This window comes from Haliotis rufescens, unplaced genomic scaffold (genome assembly GCF_023055435.1).
Source record: "Haliotis rufescens isolate VD_foot unplaced genomic scaffold, xgHalRufe1.0.p SCAF_13, whole genome shotgun sequence".
Classification (NCBI taxonomy): Eukaryota; Metazoa; Mollusca; class Gastropoda; order Lepetellida; family Haliotidae; genus Haliotis; species Haliotis rufescens.
Genome location: NW_025963813.1, coordinates 14,457,418 through 14,484,575, shown reverse-complemented (window position 1 = coordinate 14,484,575; position 27,158 = coordinate 14,457,418). Strand labels below are relative to the sequence as shown.

The window sequence follows — 27,158 nt, the reverse complement described above, 5'->3', positions numbered from 1 at the left end:
CTTCATTTACCGTCGGCCCTCAATTACAGTCTCGCTCAAACAAATATCCACCAATTCGCCCACCTGAAAATAAATCAACGTGCTTCAGAAAAACTTAATGGCTTTCCATTTCATAAAACAAATTCTCGTAACGTATTATCGGAAAGATGTCAGTAACAACCGATGTCGTTTCGTTTTTTCGTCTTGTAATCCATCTTTTTCTTTTCTTTTTTTCTTTTTCAATATACCCTTTAAGTCCCAACACCGAATACAGCAACTGCTGCATTTGGAATATATCACAAGGATGCCGTGTGTTTATCAGCAAATTTATACAAATTTCACAAAATTCATAACTCTTTAGTTCATGATTTAGATTGTGAACCATTCATCTCGTCTTGATATATAACAAATTGTCCGTTGTAGTGAGTTGGGTATAACTCCGATTTTAGCAGTATTCCAGTTATATCGCGGCGTGTCAGCTTAATGTGGGAGGAAAGCCCGAAGTGATGCAGGTCTCAGACGTTTACCACTTCGGTGAAACACACGAGCACGGGTGTGGTGCTGACAAACCTAAAAACATAAACCGGGATTCGAACCCACAATCATAGGTTTCTGGCGTGCCGAAGGGAAGCAACTCTGCACAGCGAATCGCGGCGCCTCAGACGACTGGGCCACCCGTGCCCCCTCTGTCACTTGTAAACCAGATGGGCTTTATGTTTATTGATTTCGGTCGCCCCTGCCCCAAGAGGCTGAGCATGTAGAGGAATAACTCTCGGGATAACATGGACGACCTGCGCAGGAGGTAATCTGATCAGAAATAACACTTTACGACATTGATAGTTTACGACAACATCTCAGACCAGTTTATGGCAATGTCGATCAAATCAATACGTTTGAAAGTCTTAAGATTGTAGACCCCTCTAACATATCCCGGAGGGGTCATTATTGTTTAAGAGCTCACCAAATTAAGTGCTCCGTCATATCTAGCAGCCATTTGACCTGAAACAAATTAATGGAAATCCATCTGCTGACGCTCGGTGGTCAAGCATATGTGACTGTTTGTCTAATACGGACATGGTTGATAGAGGAGCATCATGTGAAAGGGATGAGATTCTATTCTGAGATTCCATCTGACAGTAATCTGGGGTCTTCTGAGTGGGCAAGCGCCAAACAGTTGGGCCATTAACATCATCTAATCATGGAAAGGTTTAGGAGCGGTGGGGCAGCCTTGTGGTTAAAGTGTTCGCTCGTCATATAGAAGGTTCGATTTCCAATAAGGGTACAAACTCTGAAGCCCATTAGAGTGTTTGTAGAATAAAACCGATATATAAAAAAATACTAAATTCAAAACGTCAACACCAGAAAAGAATCAGAAGCAAATTCCATAGGGCGAAAAAGGCAAAAATAGTATGGATCAATGAAAATCGGCGCCACCAGGTTTTCGCGAAAAGGGGAATTCCGCGCTACCGATATCACCCACTCATAAAATTTCATAAATATAATAATTATTTGTCTGTTGCTCAACGCCACAACCATCAGTACTCTTGCCATAAGACTGCGTCCTGTAAACAGTCTGACAAGTGAATCCGGTGATCAGACGCCACGCTGACAACCAAGTGTCAGGAAGCCTGACCACCCAATCTGTACAAGTGAATCCGGTGATCAGACGCCACGCTGACAACCAAGTGTCAGGAAGCCTGACCACCCAATCTGTACAAGTGAATCCGGTGATCAGACGCCACGCTGACAACCAAGTGTCAGGAAGCCTGACCACCCAATCTGTACAAGTGAATCCGGTGATCAGACGCCACGCTGACAACCAAGTGTCAGGAAGCCTGACCACCCAATCTGTACAAGTGAATCCGGTGATCAGACGCCACGCTGACCACCAAGTGTCAGGAAGCCTGACCACCCAATCTGTACAAGTGAATCCGGTGATCAGACGCCACGCTGACAACCAAGTGTCAGGAAGCCTGACCACCCAATCTGTACAAGTGAATCCGGTGATCAGACGCCACGCTGACAACCAAGTGTCAGGAAGCCTGACCACCCAATCTGTACAAGTGAATCCGGTGATCAGACGCCACACTGACAACCAAGTGTCAGGAAGCCTGACCACCCAATCTGTACAAGTGAATCCGGTGATCAGACGCCACGCTGACCACCAAGTGTCAGGAAGCCTGACCACCCAATCTGTACAAGTGAATCCGGTGATCAGACGCCACGCTGACAACCAAGTGTCAGGAAGCCTGACCACCCAATCTGTACAAGTGAATCCGGTGATCAGACGCCACGCTGACAACCAAGTGTCAGGAAGCCTGACCACCCAATCTGTACAAGTGAATCCGGTGATCAGACGCCACGCTGACCACCAAGTGTCAGGAAGCCTGACCACCCAATCTGTACAAGTGAATCCGGTGATCAGACGCCACGCTGACAACCAAGTGTCAGGAAGCCTGACCACCCAATCTGTACAAGTGAATCCGGTGATCAGACGCCACGCTGACAACCAAGTGTCAGGAAGCCTGACCACCCAATCTGTACAAGTGAATCCGGTGATCAGACGCCACGCTGACAACCAAGTGTCAGGAAGCCTGACCACCCAATCTGTACAAGTGAATCCGGTGATCAGACGCCACGCTGACAACCAAGTGTCAGGAAGCCTGACCACCCAATCTGTACAAGTGAATCCGGTGATCAGACGCCACGCTGACCACCAAGTGTCAGGAAGCCTGACCACCCAATCTGTACAAGTGAATCCGGTGATCAGACGCCACGCTGACAACCAAGTGTCAGGAAGCCTGACCACCCAATCTGTACAAGTGAATCCGGTGATCAGACGCCACGCTGACAACCAAGTGTCAGGAAGCCTGACCACCCAATCTGTACAAGTGAATCCGGTGATCAGACGCCACGCTGACAACCAAGTGTCAGGAAGCCTGACCACCCAATCTGTACAAGTGAATCCGGTGATCAGACGCCACACTGACCACCAAGTGTCAGGAAGCTGACCACCCAATCTGTACAAGTGAATCCGGTGATCAGACGCCACACTGACCACCAAGTGTCAGGAAGCCTGACCACCCAATCTGTACAAGTGAATCCGGTGATCAGACGCCACACTGACCACCAAGTGTCAGGAAGCTGACCACCCAATCTGTACAAGTCAGTGCCGGAGAGCAAGTGGAGGTCATCGTTGGGGATAACAATGCGTATCGTGTTGACAAGCGACACGCCATAGTTAGAAAATTCATCTGCATGACTTCCATAAAATGTTAAAAATGAACCTTGACTGAAAACCGTAGCTGGGAGTTTGTTACATTGTTTCATGGTTTTCTTTTTAAAATCATTTTCATAGTATTAAATAAAAAACCCATCTGATTATGTAGTTGTAGCATAAAATCCCAGTACCCCCCCCCCCCCCCCCCCCCCCACACACACCTCCCTCCCTCTTCCCTCCTCCACCCCCTCTCTCCCTCCCTCCCCCATCACCCCTCTCCTTCCTCCCTCTTCCCTCCTCCACCCCCTCTCTCCCCCTCCCCTTCCTCCCCCCCCTCCCCCCTGCTCCACTCACTTCTTTGAAGTGATGGAAAGGAAATATACTGTCTGATACGAAAATGATTTGATTTGATTCACGAATAGTTTATTTCAAAACTACATATGGGCGAACAAGGCATCCGATCCAGTTCTGTGACGTCGTTCTGTGCATGATCCTGTCGAAGCGTGTTACTTGCCGATGCTGAAGTCGGACATGCAGCAGTAGAGGTTAGTGCTGCCACAGTCGTCCCCGGTACGCTTCCCCATACAGAACACGTTGGTGAACATGCTGTAGCAGGCCCCGCCGTTCTTGTGACAGACACTGTCTAGAACTGAGCAGTCTGCAACAGAGGAGCGTTATCGATCTGTCATTACGTGTAACGTATATAAAAAAAAGAGTGAGTGAGTGAGTATAAGCAATATCCCATCACTATCACGGCTTTGGGGGCCAGGTATTTAGAGTGAATATGGTTTTATCCCGCCATTAGCAATATCCCATCACTATAACGGCTTTGGAGACGAGGTATTTAGAGTGATTGAATTCGGTCTTACACCGCTTTTAGCAATATCCCATCACGGCTTTGGAGGTCAGGTATTTAGAGTGAGTGAATTTGGTTTTACGTCGCTTTTAGAAATATCCCATCACAATAACGGCTTTGGAGACCAGGTATTAAGAGTAAGTGAATATGGTTTTACGCCGCTTTTAGCAATATCCCATCACTATGACGGCTTTGGAGACCAGGTATTTAGAGTAAGTGAATATGGTTTACGCCGCTTTTAGCAATATCCAATCACTATAGCGGCTTTGGAGGTCGGGTATTTAGAGTGAGTGATATGGTTTTACGCCGCATTTAGCAATATACCATCGCTATCACGGCTTTCACGGCAGAAATTAGACTCACAGCTTTAACCACATGGCTATCACATCACCCTCGTTTTCAGAATGTAAGTGACATGGGTTTTAACGCCGTTTTGTATGTAAATTATTTCATGGCGAGTCACATGTGGGAACCGAAACCCGGAATTGACGCAGAACGGATGATTTCATCTTTTGGTGACCAATACTGAGTATATATCGATGTGTGAGTCTGGGATTCGAACCCAGGACCAGCGGATCATTGATGGCAAGGAACCCGACACCGCAGTGCATTGTTTCGTCTTTGACGACTGCTCCTTCAGATACTACCTTTGACGACTGCCCCTTCAGATACTACCTTTGACAACCGCCCCTTCAGATACTACCTTTGACCTCTGCCCCTTCAGATACTACCTTTGACCACTGCCCCTTCAGATACCACCTTTGACCACTGCCCCTTCAGATACTACCTTTGACCACTGCCCCTTCAGATACCACCTTTGACCACCGCCCCTTCAGATACTACCTTTGACCACTGCCCCTTCAGATACTACCTTTGACGACTGCCCCTTCAGATACTACCTTTGACGACTGCCCCTTCAGATACTACCTTTGACCACTGCCCCTTCGTATACTACCTTTGACCTCTGCCCCTTCAGATACTACCTTTGACCACTGCCCCTTTTCAGATACTATCATTTCGAGGGGCGGTCGGGTAGCCTAGTGGTTTAAGCGTTCGCTCGTCACGCCGAAGACCCGGGTTCGTTTCCCGACATGGGTACAATGTGTGAAGCCCATTTCTGGTGTCCCCCGCAGTGATATTGCTGGAATATTGCTAAAAGCGGCGTAAAACCAAACTCACTCACTATCATTTCGTCGCTGGCATGTTTCCATTTTGGATGTGAACAATTAAATAGTACAAAGTCAACACCAACAAGTGGTATCTGAAGTCAAGAAATAGGTGACGAGACCCGCGTTGTGACTCCGATGTATATGAAAGATTGGCACGGTCAAAGTTATGCAGGATAAAAGATATGCCGTGTCCCAACGGGAATGTATGTGCTGCTTTAAACAGTATTCCAGTTATATCGCGGCGTGTCAGCTTAATGTGGGAGGAAAGCCCGAAGTGATGCAGGTCTCAGACGTTTACCACTTCGGTGAAACCCACGAGCACGGGTATGGTGCTGACAAACCTAGAAACATAATCGTATTTAAAATTGAACATTTTTAACCATTATACTACCATCATCTCTCTCTCCAGGGCCACCATTCCAGTAAACCTACACTAGCCCCTGGTTCCATTCCCGTGGTTCCTGCAATCACAAATTACCCGCCCTTGATTTGGACCACCAGTGGAATAGCGTCCGCCCGAAGGTCGGATCCCGGCCTCATCACACCAAAAGACGTTAAAATATGGCACTTGTTGTTACCCTGCCTGTCGCTCGGCATTAAGGGGCTAAAACAAGTACTGGTCGACTCGGAGTCAGTATATTGTGACTGAGTGGGGTATTATGTTAAACTGCGGCATGCGGTGGTCTAGCACTATAAAATCGGCATTAGTCCGGACTAGTGCGAGCACACACACGCACGCACGCGCACACACAGCTATATAAGTGCAATAATACTGAACGCGGCGTTAAACCTCAAGTTACCTCACCTCATTACGACATGACGGATAAACTATAGGAATATGAAAGAATCTCCTGGTCCTTAATTTCTTTTGAGTGGTATATGGTTTCAGCATTTCAGTACCCTGAGACAATGTACACGGCAGCAAGCCTCCGTGAGAGGGCGCTGTCACATCTAACAGTATCTCCACGTAGCTGCCACGTGTGTATCACTCGCACGTGCCTTACACAAAATGGCAAACGACCTGTATAACATATCACCATGCGTGGCCTCCACTGTGAACAAGCACGTCTCTAGATCTGCGCATCTACAACACATCTGTGTCTACCATATGTCCGATACTTACTTGCGACTGCCAAGCAGAGAAGAAGAACACACGCAGTGGCCAACCTCATTGTTTGCAATACGACAGGACATCCAGCTATCACTTGTACAAACAACCACTTTTATATAATCGACACTCCTGGCGTTTATCATAGGTCAATATACATGGTTTACGGAAACCTTTTAGGGCCATGGTTTTTTTCTTGAAATTTCAAGATACTAAGTTGAAATTTCAAGATAATAAGTTGAAATGATATATGATTATAACTTGAAATTTCAACATAGCATCTTGAAATTTGAAGATATATTGAAATTAAACATGCTGTGTTGAAATTTCAAGATAAGTTGAAATTGATAATTATTAAATTGAAATTTCAAGAAAGTAAGTTAAAGTTTCAAGACATTATGTTGAAATTTCAAGATACAAAGTTGAAATTTCAAGCTATCTACTAAGTTGAAATAACAAGATAATGATCTTCAAATAACAAGATAACAAGTTGAAAATTTAAGATTTTAACATGAAATTGCAACGTATGTATTTTGAAATTTTAACATAGCATCTAGAAATTTCAACTTCCTATCTTGAAATTTTAGGAAAAAAATACAAGTGGTCCTAAAAGGCTTCCGTATTACTTTGATAGTGGCCAAGGATCCTCACGTTATGTCTTATCTTTAGACAGGAGCACAGAAAATGTTGGAAATAGTGAGTGAGTGAGTGAGTGAGTGAGTGAGTGGGTTTAACGCTGCTTTGAACATGTTCACCACTTGGGTAAAAAAACCGCGGGCACAGGTATGGTGCTGACAAACCTTGAAACATTATCGGGGCGAACTGGGATTCGAACCCACGATTATAGGTTTCTGGCGTGTCCAAGGGAAACAACTCCGCAGAGCGATTTTCGGCGCCTTAGACGACTGGGCACCCGTGCCCCCAAATGTTGGAAATAGCAGGGCTCAGTTACAGAAAAAATTTAAACACAAGACGGCTGTAACAAAACTCACATGTTAATAACGCAGTATGAAGCACTGTACTTGTCCGCTCATTATTTACATCCCCCATTGACAAAATATAGCTATGTGGAGACACGCTTAGATTTACAAATATTACTTTGTGGACTGTCGTGATTTCTTCCTAAGCGCAAAGTGTCCTAAATCAGTCATGTTTCGATTTTCAGAGGCTTCATTCCATACAGATTTCAAAATCAGTGACTTCGTGGCTCCACCGTGTCTCGAAACGGCGAACGAAGTCCGAAATGATTGAAGCCTTTTAAAACAAAACCCAATCTTGAATTTTAAAGTCATCCTAAAAGGATTTCGGTTCGTTTGACTTTATTTGTTCGTCCTTGAAAGGCTTCCGCTCGCTCTCACTTGCAACAACAACGATATGACTTTGATAGTAACGTGTCAAGGTCACGAAAACTCGTTAATCCGGAGAGTGTAAATCATTATCGGCCGGATGAACGAATATGTCGCTATCGCCCTTTCTCAACAAGCATGCCTTTCGGTTAAAATGTCGTTGTGGTATGGTCATTCACAATAAGTGACTGTATATGAAATAGTTGAATTTTATGACTTAGTGTCCATATGAATGTAAACATGTGCACTCAAAACAATCACTATTTTTTCATTATTAATCCGTCTAAAGGGAAAATTTGGCGGAAACTCGCGTAAACCTTAACTTTAAAATTGCTCTCCGGTCATACATTAAAGCTTAGAATTATTTGATACGCTTAGTTTATTTGTTTAAGATTATCACCATTAGCTACCAGACTGAGCATTCCAGTAAAGAAAGTCTTATGCATTATTCCTTTTTCAATGTAGGTGAAGTGAAATTGGGTCGCGTCCAAGTTTATTGCACTTATATAGCGACGTGCATGCACGTGTGTGTGTGTGTGTGTGTGTGTGTGTGTGTCTGCTTGTACCAGTCCGGACTGATGTCGATTTATAGTGCTCACTAGATCACTGAAATACCATGCTGCAGTTTAACATGAATACCCCACTCAGACACAGTATACTGACTCCGAGCCGACCAGTCCTTGTTTTAGCCCCTTAATGTCGATCGCCAGACAGGGTAACAATAAGTACCATCTTTTAACGTCTTTTGGTATGACGCGGCAGGGGATCGAACCCCGAACCTTCCGCTCTCCGGGCGGATGCTCTACCACTAGACCACGGAGGCGGTCTCCTTTTCAATGTAGTGAGTGAGTGAGTATGATTTTACGCCGCTTTTAGCAATATTCCAGCAATATCACGGCGGGGGACACCAGAAATGGGCTTCACACATTGTACCCACCTTTTCAATGTAAACTTGGAATGTGTATAGACATTTAGAAGTTGGATGACTCAAGACAAGGACTGTTATGGATAACAACTTTTTTGTTCTACACACGCAACGTTTCAAGGCTAATTGGTGTCCCTTCATCAGTTGAAATGATTTGAGACGAGTTTCAGCAGCCGAGAAAATTCGATCATTTGATCCTCCTTGTGATGCCACAAAGCGTGGATACGTGCAGGAGTACCTTCAATTGATCACAGATTTGCAATGAATCACTAAGTCCATATCACCGATGGTTATCTGAAAATCACTGGCCAAATAAATTGGACTAACTTTTTTAGTCGGGTCAATCTCGAGCCAACACGTTAAAGTACCATCACAAATGTTACTGGAAAATGGGAAATGGAGATCGTTTCACTCGGGGTAATGTCTTTGTGATTGCCTTTATTTAAATACAGTAATCTACGTTTAAAACGAACACGCTTTTAACAAACTGACGGATATAACGAACTGCTTTTGGTGAGTGAGTGAGTATGTTTTTACGCCGCTTTTAGCACTACTCCAGCAATATTACGGCGGGGGACACCAGAAATGGGCTTCACACATTGTACCCATGTCGGGCATCAACTGCTTTTGGTCCTTTGCATTTGATGTATATATGCTAATAACGAATTCCGGTTATAACGAACAGAAAATAGTGGTCCATTTGAGTTCGTTATAACCGTATTTTATTGTATTTAATTTTCAGCATCAGTAGATTAGTAATAGCTATTTTCCCAACACCGTCATTTTCGCTATCCATAAAGAAGTGGTTTGCACCCGATGACCAGCTCGCCAAAACACACCCAACGAAATTGATACTTGGGGCGAGAAGTCCGTGCAACAACTCAAACAACAACCAATAGCACATTTGGCGACAAAGTAATCCAATATTAAAGGCCTACATTAATTTAAACCTACCTTGGTGGTATTATATCCTGCTAAAGCCAAGCATAAAGAAAGGCGATATCTGACCCAAAATACAAACCAAACACCGAGGGGGGACTGAACGTGTCTCACCTCGTCAACAGTCCAAAGCAGTCTCCCAGTCGTTTGAGGTTCAGTACCGAGTTGCGTCCCTTGGGGGTACCAGAAAACCAGTGATTGCGGGGTATGAACATACTAATGTTTAGATGAATCGATTGGAACCTCCATGTCAATGAAATGTGTTAACCTTGAAACAGTTAGCCTTGAATGGTTTATGATACATAGAGAATCCGCTTTTATCAACAAATGTTGACATATATGATATCAAAAGACACGAGGGTGAGATTTTATTTATCATTCAACATCATTCTTCCAACTTTTTTCAGTTTGTAGACAGTAATAAGCAGTGTCTTAAAACCCCTTATGCCACGGGACCATGCGCTAAATCAAAATTATAACCATCATCACCCTAATCATCTCAGCTTTAACATCGTATAAGTATATTTTATACCTCACTTTTCACACCTTAATACTGCCATGGTCCCGTGAAAATGACCCTTTTTAACTGAGAATAAAGATGTCAAACACAAAGTGCGAAAAAGCAAAATTATAACCATCATCACCCTAATCATCTCAGCTTTAACATCGTGTAAGTATATTTTATACAGTGCTACGGATCGCGAATTATGGTGAGATCAATAAAGTGGTTACCGAGCTTCTCGACCTTTTTCTGCCATGCGAATGGCGGCGATTTTTTTTATTATGCACCCATGTCACATACACGTAACTATTATAGTATCAGACAGCCAATTTGAAAAAGGAATCTGATCAGACTGGTAAAAAAGCTTTCCTTTTCCCCATTGTACAGTTATTGGCGTCTTCAAGTATTGCATATGTTTATCGACTGTGTGTCATGGTGATTTAGCATTGCGCTAGAGACGAAACGACAGTGCAGATTGTCTTTCTGTTTATGATACTGATTTACAGAAAATATTCAAAACAAAGATATGGAAAGATAGCTATGGACGTTAATATTAATGTGGTATAGTGTATAATTATGGGCAGAAAGTGATCAAAACCTAAACATTGAATGGCAATGCCCGAAGTGATCGACAGGGCACATTCGCATCATATCTGTATCGCGATTTCTTGTCTACCTATATGTCCTATATGCTCGCCCGTTTAGACAAATAACTGCTAGTTTTTTCATATGAAATGACTATAAGAGTCATGTGTGATTGCTTCGTTGTGCCTGACTACCTGACCGTGTGAATGACTTGCCCTAACTGTTTCACATTTTGTCGCAAAAGGAGATTTCAAAAGTGTGGCCACTACATCTAACGTGAGTCGACGCCAAACAAATTGTGTCCAGGTCGTTTTCACATGTGGTAGCTCGGCCCCCGTTTCTATCGATGGTACGCGATACAAACATAATACAATTACTGAAAACATCAACATAACCTCTACAATGCTGAAAGCAATACCTTTTTGCATAAGGGGTATCCGCTTATGGATACGATTTTCGTTTATCCTTTCATTGAAACTGTGATAATGGCGCTATGATTGGTTTGCTAAAATAGCATGATCCGTGAGTCTAATGTACATAGTACATGCTGTGATTGTACAAGATAATTGATAACCAATTGTGTATGCATATATATCATCAAATACACATTACTAATCTCCTCAGAAAATGGAATATATTATCATAACACGACAGGTCGTATTTCAGACACTCTGCCATGAGTATTAGATCTGATTAATATTAGTTTACAAATTGTTGATGTACACTGTACTCTAGTTTAACGTACGATAATCTATTGCAAGTCTTCAACTCTTATTTGATGTGTTATCTGAAATGTCAGCAATGAGTACACATTTTTTTCGTTACAATCTGCAATTTTATTCGAATAGGCTATTAAAAAGACGGTCGGTGATTTCCCGCCGCTGTGAATTTGTCGTCTGGACAGGTGCACGTGATTTGACCTCGCGTGTTGTGACGTGGATGACGTCACATGAAACAGCTGATCTGATGTTGTGGTAGTATAATGAATACACGTGGTTTCATTTTCCAAATAACAATATTCTCTTTGACTGAACTAGAAAGTACATCGAGTACATCATGATTGGAAAAAATTGAGCGATGTCAATTTGAGTATTGTCGGGGCTGTTTAGCGATCTTTCACATTTTGTCCTTTGAAAATGTACGATGTCAGGTTGTTTTTATCACTAATAAAAGAGCACGGTCACTGAAACCTACATGGACGTAACCGGGATTTCTTCAAGATACACAGTACAATGTGTGAAGCCCATTTCTGGTGTCCCCCGCCGTGATATTGCTGGAATATTGCTAAAAGCGGCGTAAAACCAAACTCACTCACTCACTCACTCACTCAAGATATACATTTCAAGCTGTCATTCGTATTGTGACATAATCTTTGAAACAGTCTGTGTTTGAACTGATCACGATCACTTAAATTCCGCCAATTTTGTTTTGACGTAAAAAAAACACGGACAATTTCATCGGGATTTTTTATCGGTAAATATATCTCACGGAAATTCTCAGTGAATGTGTACTTCAACATTAATGTCATTTGTCTGACACTGTTAGGACACGTACTTCCCAATGATATGAATTATTGGACATTTAGATTTCAAACAAGGGCGCTTACTTGACTTTGCTTGCCATACTCGGGTGCTTCCATATATTGATTAATGTACAAAAGTAGGAAACTTATAATACCGGCACTTTTATCGATGGCTGGGCAGTGCATAGATCTTTTGGATTTGGAGACTCAAGTTGCATGTTATATAATACAATTTGGTTACACTGTGTGAAGAAATCAGAACGTTGTAACACTTTTGACACAATGTATATGTTTTTGAGACCGCGACGTCATCAGTGTGGCACAGTGCGGCACTGAGCGGTATGCAGGCTGACTGACGTCCAGGCACCATGAGGGTAAATAAGTACTGCTAACAGCTTCAGCGAGCGAGCGAGCGAGCGAGTGAGTATGGTTTTACGCCGCTTTTAGCAATATTCCAGCAATATCACGGCTTCACACATTGTACCCATGTCGGGAATCGAACCCGGGTCTTCGGCGTGACGAGCGAACGCTTTAACCACTAGGCTACCCGACCGCCCCTCTAACAGCTTCAGAAGCAGAGCCGTCACGATATGGCTGAAATATTACCGATATGACTATAAATCTTAACTCACTCAGAAGCAGAGCCATTAGTGATTTCATTTGATTGTGATGTCATGGTAACTAAGACGTCACAATGGTCTGCAAAGAATTGTGATGCAATTTCATTGCAGCAATATCTATTACATATATTACATATAATATTACATATATGGTAACAATATTTTATTTTGTCTGAAGTTTTCTTACATTCGTAGTGTGTTTTTCTTAATATTATTTGGTATTATCCTTTTTTTGCAATGAAAGAATTACCGAAACTTAACTTGTTTGTAAACGATATTCCTTCGTAAAGCTTTGTCAGTCAGGGTTAACCTCTTTCGTGTCATTATCATTCCTTGAAACATCTGTAAGCGATGCGATATCGAACGATAGGTGATCGGCAGCCATCTTTTATGTGGACTATCGATGTATTCATACCCATGGGTTTTGTGTGAAAAGGCTCAATATATTTAAAAGAGGTTTCCGTGGGGAGTACAGTTTCAGCTATAGGTGAGGTGTAATGGGGTTTAACGTCGCGTCCAAGATTATTGCACTTATATAGCGACGTGCATGTACGTGTGTGTGTTTGTGTGGCTGCTTGTACTAGTCCGGACTGATGCCGATTTATAGTGCCAGCTCACTGAGATACCATGCCGCAGTTTAACATGAATATCCCACTCAGACACAGTATACTGACTCCGAGCCGACCAGTCCTTGTTTTAGCCCCTTAATGCCGAGTGCCAGACAGGGTAACAACAAGTACCATCTTTTAACGTCTTTTGGTATGACGCGGCCGGGGATCGAACCTGGACCTTCCGCTCTCCGGGCGGACGCTCTACCACTAGACCACGGGGGCGGTCAGTATCAGCTATAACACTCAATTATCCATTTATTATTATTTTTATTATCCATTACCCATTACGAGAGCAGATCAGTGGCCTTGGTAGGTATGTCCTCGCATAATAATAATTTATGCATTATACACATATAAAGCGAGGAGGGCAGCATACACCAACACAGTGATCGTGTTCCTTCTGTGAAAGTCCTGACCAAAAGGTTTTATTGTAGGTTTTATCAACGTTTAACCTTCCATAAATTCCAGTCGAAATTTAGGAGCAGCCATCACTCTGTCATCCTCAGCCGACGATTCATAGGGAAGGACTCCTGCCAGTTGTTTTGCTTCTTTGGTTTGGGCCGATGGTGGGTGTTCTGTTAGAGGGTTCGGATCCTTCGGAGCATTTGGGGGCAGTTCTTGAGGGAAAAATCGTATACCATTGGTTGACCAATGACCCGTAACGCGCATTTCCTTGTAGGCCCTCCGTTTTATTTCCAGTGATCCTTCCGCTGTCCATTTGGCTGGGGTCATGCTGACAAAAACCACATAGCGCCATCTGCCGGGATTCTTTCTTCCTTTTATTGGCCGAGAGTTGGCGTGGACGAGTCGAGAGTCCCACAAAATAATTCCTCCTTTTGGACAACGCACTCTTTTCGTCTTGAGTCCTCGTTCTTTGGTGAAGTAATCGACATCCTCGTCATTCAAGCGCTTGAGACGCCATGAGGGATTTTCTTTCCTCTTCTTGATGGCGTAGTCGCATTCAACGTAGTACCGATCGTGATACTCATGGGAGTTTTCAATCGCCTCAAATGCCCAGTCATCCTCATCGACGGTCTCAAGATACAGAGCCCCTTGGTACGCATGGAGCCCTTCTCGCGCAGGGCCCTGGTCGATATGGAGCCAGTGTTCCCCTGGGGACAGGAAATCCTCCTCACCATCCTCTGGGGGACGCCCAATAGCTATGGAATCCATGCTGCTCAGAAGCTTCTCTGTACCCCATATTTCTTCGAAGACCTTCTTTGCTTTCAACCTCACGGCCCAGGTCGGTTCCATGTGACCAACTTTGTATTCGTGAATTAGGGATCTAGACGAATGAGGCCAATTGCCATTGAATGATGCAAGCCAATCAGAGTACATTCCTCGATATTTATCGGACTCTTCGTTGGTTAGAACCCCCTCCACAACCGTATAACCTTTCAGCCTCAGTTCCTCTCTGTGTTTATCCGTTAACATATTTTATGACCTGAAAGAGACAAGTCAGAAGGATTTATGTCGACCCAGATATTTGTCAGATTATGACCTATCACGATAAGCAACGGACGCGCGCTTATATCGTGTGTCATTCAAAGGGTTCAACTGCGCTTAGAAAAGTGACTTATCTAATATACACGACCTGAAACTATATAAAAGGGGCACGGGTGGCCCAGTCGTCTAAGGCGCCGCGATTCGCTGTGCAGAGTTGCGTCCCTTGGCCATGTTTGTGGGTTCGAATCCCGATTCGCCCCAATTATGTTTCTAGGTTTGTCAGCACCATACCCGTGCTCGTGGGTTTCACCGAAGTGGTAAACGTCTAATACCTGCATCACTTCGGGCTTTCCTCACACATTAAGCTGACACGCCGCGATATAACTGGAATACTGTTAAAAGCGGCGTTAAACCAAACTCACTCACTTATATCGTGTGTCATTCCAAGGGTTCAACTGCGCTTAGAAAAGTGACTTATCTAATATACACGACCTGATACTATATAAAATAAATTCCAACCTTCACAACACCAACACGCGAATAACATGTTAGCAACAGAACGACTGAAGAGCAAATAGTAACACACTCCCAATGCCATCCATCTCACACTCGAGTGAGTGGGTATGTTTTTACGCCGCTTTTAGCAGTATTCCAGGAATATCAGGGCGGGGGACACCAGAAATGGGCTTCACACATTGTACCCATGTGGGGAATCGAACCCGGATTTTCGGCTTGACGAGCGAACACTTTCACCAGAAGGCTACCCCAACGCTTCCTAGACATTTGAAATTGTAATGACTCGGAGATATTTGTTCAAACCTATAACTGCTTACAATCAGTTGTTACCTCGTAGGGGCACGGGTACAGAGTTGCGTCCCTTGGGTACGCCAGAAACCTATGATTGTGGGTTCGAATCCCGGTTCGCCCCGATTATGTTTCTAGGTTTGTCAGCACCATACCCGTGCTCGTGGGTATCACCGAAGTGGTAAACATCTGAGACCCGCATCACTTCGGGCTTTCCTCCCACATCAAGCCGACACGCCGTGATATAACTGGAATACTGTTAAAAGCGGCGTTAAACCCAACTCACTCACTCACTCACTGTAATGAATCTGGGACATGAGCCATTCGTCATAGGTTCCTGGCACGACTGAAAGAAGCACAACGAATTGCGGCGCCTCAGACTTGTCCCCCCCCCCCCCCGTCTCTCCACTAACCGACTAATCATGTACTGCATTGAAAATGAAACAACTCACCGTTGCAGTGCTGCAGGTTAACAGGAGGCATTTGACGTTGGTTTTTATAGCACAGGGATTGGTGTAGACTGGAAGCAGTCTCCGATTTAAAAGTAAAATGTTTTGAACATTTCAAGGTTTATTTCATTTCTCTTCATTTTTGTGTCCTCACCAATGCAAACAAAACCTTTGGATATAAAGTTGTCAGTTTGCTTCTTTGTTTCAGGTATTGTCCAAAGTTATAACATTTATTATAATGAAAAAGAGACCTGTCCAGTCAAGAGACCTGAGCAACTGCGTGTAAGATTTGGTATTTATAGCACTGATAAACATCGTCACTTAAAAAAGTATGTCACTTTTTTTTAAACATATGTTATAATTCTCTCAATGTATGTTGCTCCCACAATACAGTGTTGACCTAATTCTAAGTAGGATAATGTTCACAGACACCCATCTTCCGGACGAAAGGGTGTTAACTGACTACAAAAGTCATGTCTGAAAGACTCTCCGTGAAAGGGCGGTCGGGTAGCCGTTGGCTCGTCACGCCGAAGACCCGGGTTCGATTCCCGACATGAGTACAATGTGTGAAGCCCATTTCTGGTGTCCCCCGACGTGATATTGCTGGAATATTGCTAAAAGCGGCGTAAAACCAAACTCACTCACTCACTCACTCTCCGTGAAAACTGCGAGGGCGGCCATGGAGAACCGTAAAACGTTTAAATGCGCAGAAAAGTGAACGCAGAGACTGGTGTATGTACCTTAAACCGAATCTTCATGTAGGGAAATCACATATTTATGAAATGTCTTTATGAAGAAAATGCTCTTTGATGTCATGGCAAGCAGGTTCATATTCAGATTGAGACCGCCTCCGTGGTCTAGTGGTAGAACGTCCGCCCGGAGAGCGGAAGGTCCGGAGTTCGATCCCCGGCCGCGTCATACCAAAAGACTTTAAAAGATGGTACTTGTTGTTACCCTGTCTGGCGCTCGGCATTAAGGGGCTAAAACAAGGACTGGTCGGCTCGGAGTCAGTATACTGTGTCTGAGTGGGGTATTCATGTTAAACTGCAGCATGGTATCTCAGTGAGCTAGCACTATAAATCGGCATCAGTCCGGATTAGTACAAGCAGCCACACAAACACACACACGTACATGCACGTCGCAATATAAGTGCAATAATCTTGGCCGCGACGTTAAACCCCATTTTACCTCATCTCATATTCAGATGGGGGCACGGGTGGCCCAGTCGCCTAAAGCGCCGCGATTCGCCGTGCAGAGTTGCGTCCCTTGGGCACACCAGAAACCTATGATTGTGGGTTCAAATCCCGGTTCGCCCCGATTATGTTTCTAGGTTTGTCAGCGCCATACCCGTGCTCGTGGGTTTCACCGAAGTGGTAAACGTCTGAGACTTGCATCACTTCGGGCTTTCCTCCCACATTAAGCTGACACGCCGCGATATAACTGGAATACTGTTAAAAGCGGCGTTAAACCCAACCCAAGCAGAACTGTCTACAATATTTTATGTACGCTTCACGTTTTCAAGTTGAACCATCTCTGTTGAGAATTGTGTCGGATATTGATAGCTTCCCGAGGCAAGGGAGTTAACAGACTTCAAAAGTCCAGTAAAGTCCAGACAACATATGATAGCCTCGTACACGAACATGGAAGCTTGATTATTATTCATAAAGATGAAGTTGATGTGTCTTATCTTTGCCTGGAAGAAATAACTTATAGAACGGATTGTTGTCTCATAACTATGGTCACCTCATCAATATCAATCAACATATTGTCAATAATGCATGCCTCTCTACCTGACGATGGTTTTATTCTTAACTACACCATTTGCGTCATGCCAAAATCCTATGATAATGAGTTCGAATTTCAAATTTACACCTATGGTGTTTCTTGTTTTTTCATCACCGTGCCCGTTCTCTCTGGCTTCACTCTATTTATATAGAGTGGCCCAGTCGTCTTGGGCGCCGCGATTCGCTATGCAGAGTTGCGTCCCTTGGGCACACCAGAAACCTATAACTGTGGGTTCGAATCCCGGTTCGCCCCGATTATGTTTCTAGGTTTGTCAGCACCATACCCGTGTTCGTGGGTTTCACCGAAGTGGTAAACGTCTGAGACCTGCATCACTTCGGGCTTTCCTCCCACATTAAGCTGACACGCCGTGATATAACTGGAATACTGTTGAAAGCGGCGTTAAACCCAACTCATTCACTATTTATACACGTGTACGACTTGACACATCGGCTTTCCTTCCGCGTTAGCCTCGTGTCCTCAATAACTGTTTCGTTACTGCACTCATTCAGTCACTTTGTTCAGTTTGGATGAGGTGATACTGCCAACGTTCACTGACTATACATTTGGACCTTGAAGGACATTCAGAAATTGTGACAGTGAACTGCTTTAGGGCAGGGTCATTTCCGACAGACGTGAGTGATCACGATTCTCCCTTACATGTTGTCATGATAATTAGATCACAATTGGGAGTGAATATTCTTTTACGCCGCATTCACAAAATTGAAGCTGTATCAATGAAGGGGGCACGGGTGGCCCAGTCGTCTAAGGCGCCGCGATTCGCTGTGCAGAGTTGCGTCCACTGGGCACGCCAGAAACCTATGATTGTGGGTTCAAATCCCTGTTCGCCCCGATTATGTTTCTAGGTTTGTCAGCACCATACCCGTGCTCGTGGGTTTCACCGAACTGGTAAACGTCTAAGACCTGCATCTCTTCGGGCTTTCCTCCCACATTAAGCTGACACGCCGCGATATAACTGGAATACTGATAAAAGCGGCGTTAAACACAACTCACTCACTCACTCACTCACTCTCTCAATGTATCAATGAAACAACCAGCCGACACATTGCTTTCACAAAGGTATCTTCACTTGGTCGGCTGGTAAGACTGGTTAGCTGCTCAACCCTGGAATACCAGGGTGTTTGTCATGAGACACGTGGACGATAGTGTGAACATCCATTCACGCACCAGAGTACGATGACACACTTTATCGCCAAGGGGTCCGTTCCACAAAGCAATCGTGGCACTAAGGTTACCGTAACTCCCATACTGTAACACAGACTTACGGTGGGGTGAGGTGAAATGGGGTTTAACGTCGCGTCCAAGATTATTGCACTTATATAGCGACGTGCATGTACGTGTGTGTGTTTGTGTGGCTGCTTGTACTAGTCCGGACTGATGCCGATTTATAGGGCTAGCTCACTGAGATACCATACCGCAGTTTAACATGAATACCCCACTCAGACACAGTAAACTGACTCCGAGCCGACCAGTTCTTATTTTAGCCCCTTAATGCCGAGCGCCAGACAGGGTAACAACAAGTACCATCTTTTAACGTCTTTTGGTATGACTCGGTCGGGGATCGAACCCCGGACCTTCCGCTCCCCGGGCGGACGCTCTACCACTAGACCACGGAGGCGGTCCAGACTTACGACTGTCATTGCGCTACGATAGCCTTGTTGAACGGGGCCATGGAGAGTACAAACTACTCACATCGTCTACCCGTGAAGATCCGGGGTAGAATAGGTCTTCAGCAACCCATGCTTGCAGTAAAAGCGACTATGCTTGTCGTAAGAGGCGACTTACGGGATCGGGTGGTCAGGCTCGCTGACTGTTGATGCATGTCATCGATCCCAATTGCGTGGATCGATGCTCATGATGTCAATCACTGGATTGTCTGGTTCAGACTCGACTATTTACAGACCGCCGTCACATAGCTGGAATATTGCTGAGAGCGGCGTTAAACATCAAACAAACAAACATAAAATCGTCGGCTAGCCTGTATACTTGGAGCCCTAACTTTAAATATTTCTCTTAAATCTGCACCAATGGTCACACAAGTGTCGAGATAACGGAAGGAGTCCTGAGATTGTCTCCCCATAGTTGTGTTGTTATTTAGGGCATCTTCCCAGCAACTAAACTATGCGGGTGGGACCAGACCCTTGTCATCTAGGGCATAGTGCGACGAGAACGTGTATAGTAAACAAGTTAAAGAGAGAGGTTTGTTCCTGACATGATTTTCACTCCCTTAAATATCACTGTTAAGATATTTATTAAAACAGAGACCCGTGAAGATTCCGGGATAGAATAGGTCTTCAGCAACCCATGCTTGCCGTAAAAGGTGACTATGCTTGTCGTAAAAGGCGACTAACGGGATCGGGTGGTCAGGCTCGCTGACTTAGTTGATGCATGTCATCGATCCCAATTGCGTGGATCGATGCTCATGATATCAATCACTGGATTGTCTGGTCCAGACTCGATTATTTACAGACCGCCGTCATATAGCTGGAATATTGCTGAGCGCGGCGTTAAACAACAAACCAACAACAACAAATATTAAAACAGAATTAAGTTGAAAACACAACGAAATGACTAGTTTAACATTAATTACATCATGTGTAAAATCTGGATTATGTGAATAACGAGTATGACCCCGTAGACGAGCGAACGCTTTAACCACCTGGCTACCCGACCGCGCCCGGCATGCTCTGAATGAGGGTCCAGATGGTAGCCCTCAGCATCTGGAGACCCCTCTTGCAAAGTTGGTTCAAATTGTGAGGCGCTACAGGACGTTGACGAACACACGATCAAAAGTCACCCAACAGATATTGCTGGTTGTTGTCAGGAGATCTTGCTGGCAGCGGTAATGCCCGCATGTTGTCACAAACTGAGTGTTGGGGGGCATTACCCGGTTGAAATTCAAACTAACGACCTATCCTACGCGCAAAAGGGACCACGACTGGCCACAAAACCTGGTCAAGACAAACAAGCGTATAGTTGACTAAGTCATCTATATCCCCCGCCCATTTTAACACGTTATGGTCCCAAACCAGGTAACTGACCCAACATTTCTCTTAGCCCATGTCAAAATAGCTGCAATGGAAATTCTAAAATAAACATTTCTAAAACTCCTTAATATCAAATGGCACTAGTTCAGTATGCGCTTTATATATAGACATGCAATGTTTGGCAAGGAAATATTTTACATTTTATTTGTTATACTCCTTAAGTAAACCAATCCTATATTAAAAATTAAATCTAACTTGATGTCATGGAAACATAAACAATAAAAAATTCTAAAAGTGCTATATATCAAAAGGCACCAGTTCAGTATGTGCCTGGTAGACATGCAAAGTTTTGTAAGAAAGTATTTAACAGTTTTTGAGTTATGCTCCGGAAACGAACACCACCCTTGTAGAACCTAAGTCCAACTTGTTGCCATGGAAACGTAAAACATAAAAATTTATAAAATTCCTAAATAGCAAAAGGCACCAGATCAGCATGAGTCTGATAGACATGCAAAGTTTCGTAGAGAAATATTTAACGGTTTCTGAGTTATGCTCCGGAAACGATTTCGGGACGCACACACACACGCACACACACAGGCACGCACACACGGACACGGACGGACGGAACCCATTTCTATATCCCCCGCCAACTTCGTTGGGGCGGGGGATAAAAAACTAATGTCGGCCGACCATTTGGACGGTTGTGGTGTGTCCTACAGTTGTTGATGTACGCCAACAATGGGCTTAAGACATAGTACCCTTGTGTGGATTCGAACGGGCCTTCGGCGTGATGAGTGAGTATTGTTTAACACCGCTTTTAGCAATATTCAAGCAATATCCTGGCGGGTGACACCAGAAATGGGCTTCACACATTGTACCGATGTGTGGAATCGAACCCGGGTCTTCGGCGTGACGATCGAACACTTTAACAACTAGGCTATCCACCACCCCCTCTCATCCCACCCCGACCCCCACCCCCTAGGCGTGGTGAGCCAACTGCAATGCTACCCCAACAATGATTAAACTGTTTTCCCCACCATGTTATCGTGCTTATTTTTTACCTTCAAGTATGGACCCGTGAAGATTCCGGGGTAGAATAGGTCTTCAGCAACCCATACTTGCCGTTAAAGGCGATTATGCTTGTCGTAAAAGGCGACTAACGGGATCGGGTGGCCAGCATCGCTGACTTGGTTGATACATGTCATCGATTCCAATTGCGTGGATCGATGGTCATGATGTCAATCACTGGATTGCCTGGTCCAGACTCGATTATTTTACAGACCGCCGTCATATAGCTGGAATATTGTTGAGTGCGGCGTTAAACAACAAACAAACTAACCTTCAAGTATGTTTTGCACCCAACATAGATTAATAACCCCTCTTATACATACGTACGTTCACACACTGGGTAAACAACATGTCAAGGACAAAGTAGATAAGAATCGTGTTTTTTATGATATATATATATATATATTACATGCAGATGTTTATCAGTGGCCCATATCTAACAGACTGTTTACATCAGACTGACATGATATTAGATACCCAGTCATGTCTGGCCTATTTGAATCTCCGCATTTTGTACGCAGCAGAAGTAATTAAAGGTTTATAGTTCCAACAAAATTGGTAAACGCTGGCTGGATTGTCTTGCCTTGACTCGATTATTTACAGGCGGGATTATTGCTGGGAGTGCGGCTTTGGCCAACAAATACTAGTCTTACTTTTTTTTATACAAATTGTGTTAAAGGTGGGTGCTACCGCCAGAACAGGACATACTTACCTTTTCACGATCACCTTGTGTCAACACTGTCTTTCAGTGATCTATTCATAAAAAAACAAATATCAACATTTTGACGGACTATTTCCTGGCCTTGAGATTTTTTATATTTTTTGTTCTATTAGTGCAAGGACTAATGCCCACCGGAAAACGGGGCACGGGTGGCCCAGTCGTCTAAGGCGCCTCTATTCACTGTGCAGAGTTGCGTCCCTTGGGCATGCCAGAAACCTATGATTGTGGGTTCGAATCCCGGTTCGCCCGATTATGTTTCTAGGTTTGTCAGCACCATACCCGTGCTCGTGGGTTTCACCGAAGTGGTAAACGTCTAAAACCTGCATCACTTCGGGCTTTCCTCCCACATTAAGCTGACACGCCGCGATATAACTGGAATATTGTTAAAAGCGGCGTTAAAGCCAACTCACTCACTCACCCACCGGAAAACTGCCCCACGGACAATTGCCCCCGAAAAACTGCCCCTAAATAATACAGAACAAGCGTTTGAGGATATGTTTTCTGGTGGGCCAAGTCTGTCGTACATTTTCCAGCTGGGATACCCTTACTAAACTAAAATAGTTAAAACAACCATATACTTTTGTAAGTGTTCGTGAATATAATTAAACGTTCCCTGTTTGAAGTGGCGTTTAGCTCTCTTCAGCTGCCAGTCGTTTGATTCAGGTGTTCAAACACTTCTTTCAATATTTATCTCAAATTTAATTTCAACATTTATGAATGACTCGACACAAATCACAACAGGTGATGTGAAATTGGGTTTAACGTCTCGTTAAGCTGATTGCACTTATACAGTGAATGCAAGTGTGTGTTGTTTTGTTTGTTTGTTTGGGTTGCGTGTCTGTGTGTTCGAGTGTGCGTGCGTACGTGTGTGCATGTACAAGTCCGGGCTAATGCTGGTTTTAATTATATAAACCATGCTGCAGTTCAACATGAATACCCCACTCATACATAGTAAACTGACCCTGAGTCGACCAGTCCTTGCTTTTTAGACTTAACTGGATCGTCAGGGAGGTACCACCTCTTTTCGTCTTTTGGTATGATGCGGCCAGGAGATCGAACCACCGACCTCTCGCTCTCCGGGCAGACTCTCACTCTACACGACCACAGCAGACTGGAATCGGCAATATGGAATGGAACATTACCATCCCCCATTGTTTTTTGTTTGTTTGTTTGTTGTTTAACGGCGCACTCAGCAATATTCCAGCTATATGACGGCGGTCTGTAAATAATCGAGTCTGGACCAGAGAATCCAGTGATTGACATCAAGAGCATCGATCCGGGCAATTTGGATCGATGACATGCATCAACCAAGTCATCTTCCCGAGGCAAGAGAGTTAACTGACTTTAAAAGTCAAGTTTCCACCATTGCCGAACTAGGCTGGTATTATGGAGTTACATTTTGGCTGGACTAACGAGTCTATGCATAGTCCAATCAAAATCGCGCACCGAAATCGAAATCCGGTTCGTAAAGTGTCATGCAGATTTCAGTCGACTGCAGCATTTGCAAAGCATGTGCACCGCTAACTCGTTGTCAACAAAATATTTTCTATATCTTTTCATGTTTTTAATCAAGGTGCTCACGTGATTTGATGCACTTCGCGATGTAAGACTCGTTTTATCACAATATAGATCTTGATTATGGATCAGATCGTCTTGACTTGGCGCCACCGTTTTGTTTGAAGCAAATGCAAGCGGCATAGAAAGGACATAACTCGTAATAGCCACTGGTGGCGCTACGATCGAGCCCAGGAATTCCAGCGTAGTTCGGCAAGGGTGGAAACTGGACTTTTTTAGTCAGTTAACTCCCTTGCCTCGGGAAGATGCAACCATGTCAGCGAGCCGGACCACCCGATCCCGTTAGTCGCCTTTTACGACAAGCATAGTCGCCTTTTACGGCAAGCATGGGTTGCTGCAGCTGAAGACCCATTCTACCCCGGAATCTTCACGGGTCTTTTGAATATGTACGTCATTTAGATCATTATTCCGACACAGACTTTACTTTCCTTTAAGGTTTTTGTTTCAAATTTTGTTGTTTTTGAAGTTTTTTCGTGGTGCTTTAATACATACATTCTTTGATTTTACCCAAATAAATAATTATATATTTTGTGAGTGAGTGAGTTGGTTTAACGCCGCTTTTAACAGTATTCCAGTTATATTTTGTGAAGGTTCCAATTTATACATTCTGTGAATATGTCAAATGGGAATGTTCTTCAATTGTCAAGAAGGTAGCATGTTTGTATTACTCTCTCAAGTCTACGCCAGTTATGAACCAATATCTCCTCCAGGAAAACATCAGGATCAGATGGAATGAGGGGATGTTAGTTTTGAGAAGTAGTGTATGTTCACTCGATAGTTCGACGAAATGTTTATTTGATGCATGAGGAAAAGTGCAAAAAACAAAAGGCCGTTATAATTTATCACAAGCAATATATGTGAAGCACCAGGTTTTCATGTTGATTCAGGTTCACGTACCTGAGAAGTTAGGTTGATAGTTGTTATCACGGGAAACAGCAGGCCTACGACATTTCAACACTCATGCATGTTTTGATTTTTTTTTGTTAAAAAAAAAGATCGTGGCGGCCTATAAACAATCGAGTCTGTGTTGGACTTTTCATAGGAGTATAAAATATTGCTTATTTTTTTGTTTTTATTCAGTTGGATCCAAGTATTGTTCGAAATTTATTTCTGCCCTTTTGGAAATCGTTTGTTTGTTTGTTGTTTAACGCCGCACTTAGCAATATTCCAGCTATATGACGGCGGTCTGTAAATAATCGAGTCTGGGCCAGACAATCCAGTGATTGATAACATGAGTTTTGGAAACTGAAACCCTTCAAGTTTACATTTGAAGCTTCTATTTTAAATGTAGCTGGAATATCAGACGTACGTCTATAAATAGTTTTAAGAATGAATGCAAACATAAAAACATCAGCAGCTTTAATTTTGGGGTAGACTTTGCGATTTTATTTAAATGTGTGTTGTGCTATGTTTATAATGTCAGCAAAATCTATATCGCACTTATTAAATGGTTAAAGTTGAACTACATAATTATGTATTTTCATACGACTCAAGGTTACGAAATTGAAGGCCTCAACAAAGCTTTCAAACAGGCTTTTCAGGTGAACACTTGACTTGCCTTTACATGTGTTTGTGACGGGTGCCACCGGTGGGGCTCATCCTTTTCTCGTATCATCACTATCATGATATAGTCGGAATCGTACAATGGGCTCTGCTTTTCGCGGATGAATATGGAAAGGATTTTGGCGCTTTTACTTACAGTCGGTTTTTGTCCGCTTGCTGCTTTTCTTGTGTTACCCAACTCTACGCTGCAGTTGAATTAACGTAATTCGTACACTTACGTTCTTTCAATAAATAAATAAAGCCACCCTGACACTTGCAAGATTTGTGTACCTGCAATGCCGCGCCATTTCGGTGGTACGCAGCGGAGCGTGAAGCCGCGTTTGCGCCCTGTTCGCGCACTGTACACGCATAACTTACGCAATGTCTACGCAATGAACGGCCAGAAATGGGCCGCAATGGCACGACTTGTTTACGCTTAGGTTAAGTATTGTTCGCGCATTGTTCTTCCGTAGCGCAATGTCCCGCAGTGTCACACACGACAAGCATAGTTCCCGCTGTTTTCCCGCATCGCCACGCATTGCCCCAACGACTTCGTGCATGCGTGAAGTCGTCGTGGCAATTTTTGGTCACGCTTTGTCCCGCTTGGCGGCACGCTTCAAATCCCGCTTTTGGCTTATGTATATAAACTCCAAATAGAAGAGACGCTTCATTTATTGACTCGCTGTGGAGGATAGAACATGCTGAATACCAGAAACACTGTTATTGCAGAACAGAGAAGGTGTCTATATCTGGAAGCTGAAGGACTATTACTTCTTGAAGAGCAGGAGAAAAGGCAGCAAGAGCAAGAGGAAGAGCATGAGAAAAGGCAGCAAGAGCAAGAGGAAGAGCATGAGAAAGAAGAAGAGACAACCCTAACTAGAACAAGGAAAGCAAGGACAGTGTGAGATAGGCAATGGTTGGCGAGAAGACATGAGTTCGGACATTATGATCAGCTATTGACAGAACTAAATAAGGAACATCCCAGAGGCTACAGGAATGATGTGAAAATGACACCTGACCTGTTCCAAGAGATGGCGGAGAAGTCTACCCCTCCTCACCTTAAGAAACAGACCACATTCATGAGAGAACCGCTTGAAGTTGGACTCAAGCTGGCTGCCACCCTCCGCTTCCTAGCCACTGAAAATAAATTCCTATCCAAGTCTACAGTACAGCTTCAGAGCTGAAGCAAGTCCAATCTGCAAGTTCTTACCAGAGGTGTGCAAAGCCATCATTGAGGTCTCCAAGGACGAAGTGCTCAGCTGCCCCAAAACTGAAGAAGTTCGTGCAGTGTTCACGCATGGTTCACGCAAGTGACACGCACATGGCACGAATATTGATGCGTGCCGAATTTTTTAACATTTCAAAATTATCTCTACCGAAG

At 43.9% G+C, this 27,158-nt stretch overlaps 1 protein-coding gene and 1 long non-coding RNA gene across 3 annotated transcripts; both read right to left on the bottom strand.

Moving 5' to 3' along the window:
• Positions 1 to 3,605: 3,605 nt before the first annotated feature.
• On the bottom strand, positions 3,606 to 6,484 carry LOC124111185. The gene is made up of 2 exons (XR_006857401.1): positions 6,348 to 6,484; positions 3,606 to 3,857 (listed from the first exon to the last, which is right to left on the bottom strand). It is a non-coding gene; the product is annotated as an uncharacterized LOC124111185 (long non-coding RNA).
• A 7,150-nt stretch (positions 6,485 to 13,634) lies between these two features.
• LOC124111211 lies at positions 13,635 to 27,084 on the bottom strand. Of its 2 annotated transcripts, none has more exons than XM_046470848.2 (2): positions 26,988 to 27,084; positions 13,635 to 14,826 (listed from the first exon to the last, which is right to left on the bottom strand). In XM_046470848.2, the coding sequence occupies exon 2, from the start codon at positions 14,814 to 14,816 to the stop codon at positions 13,830 to 13,832; it is 987 nt and encodes a 328-aa protein (XP_046326804.2). In that variant the 5' UTR covers positions 14,817 to 14,826; positions 26,988 to 27,084; the 3' UTR covers positions 13,635 to 13,829. The 2 variants fall into 2 exon arrangements, with proteins under 2 accessions (XP_046326804.2, XP_046326803.2); XM_046470847.2 differs by lacking the exon at positions 26,988 to 27,084 and adding an exon at positions 16,085 to 16,367.
• Between the last annotated feature and the right edge of the window lie 74 nt (positions 27,085 to 27,158).

What these genes read in the sequence shown, in the direction of transcription:
- LOC124111211 (XM_046470848.2), bottom strand. Translation starts at nt 14,816, where the DNA reads ATGTTAACGGATAAACACAGAGAGGAACTGAGGCTGAAAGGTTATACG.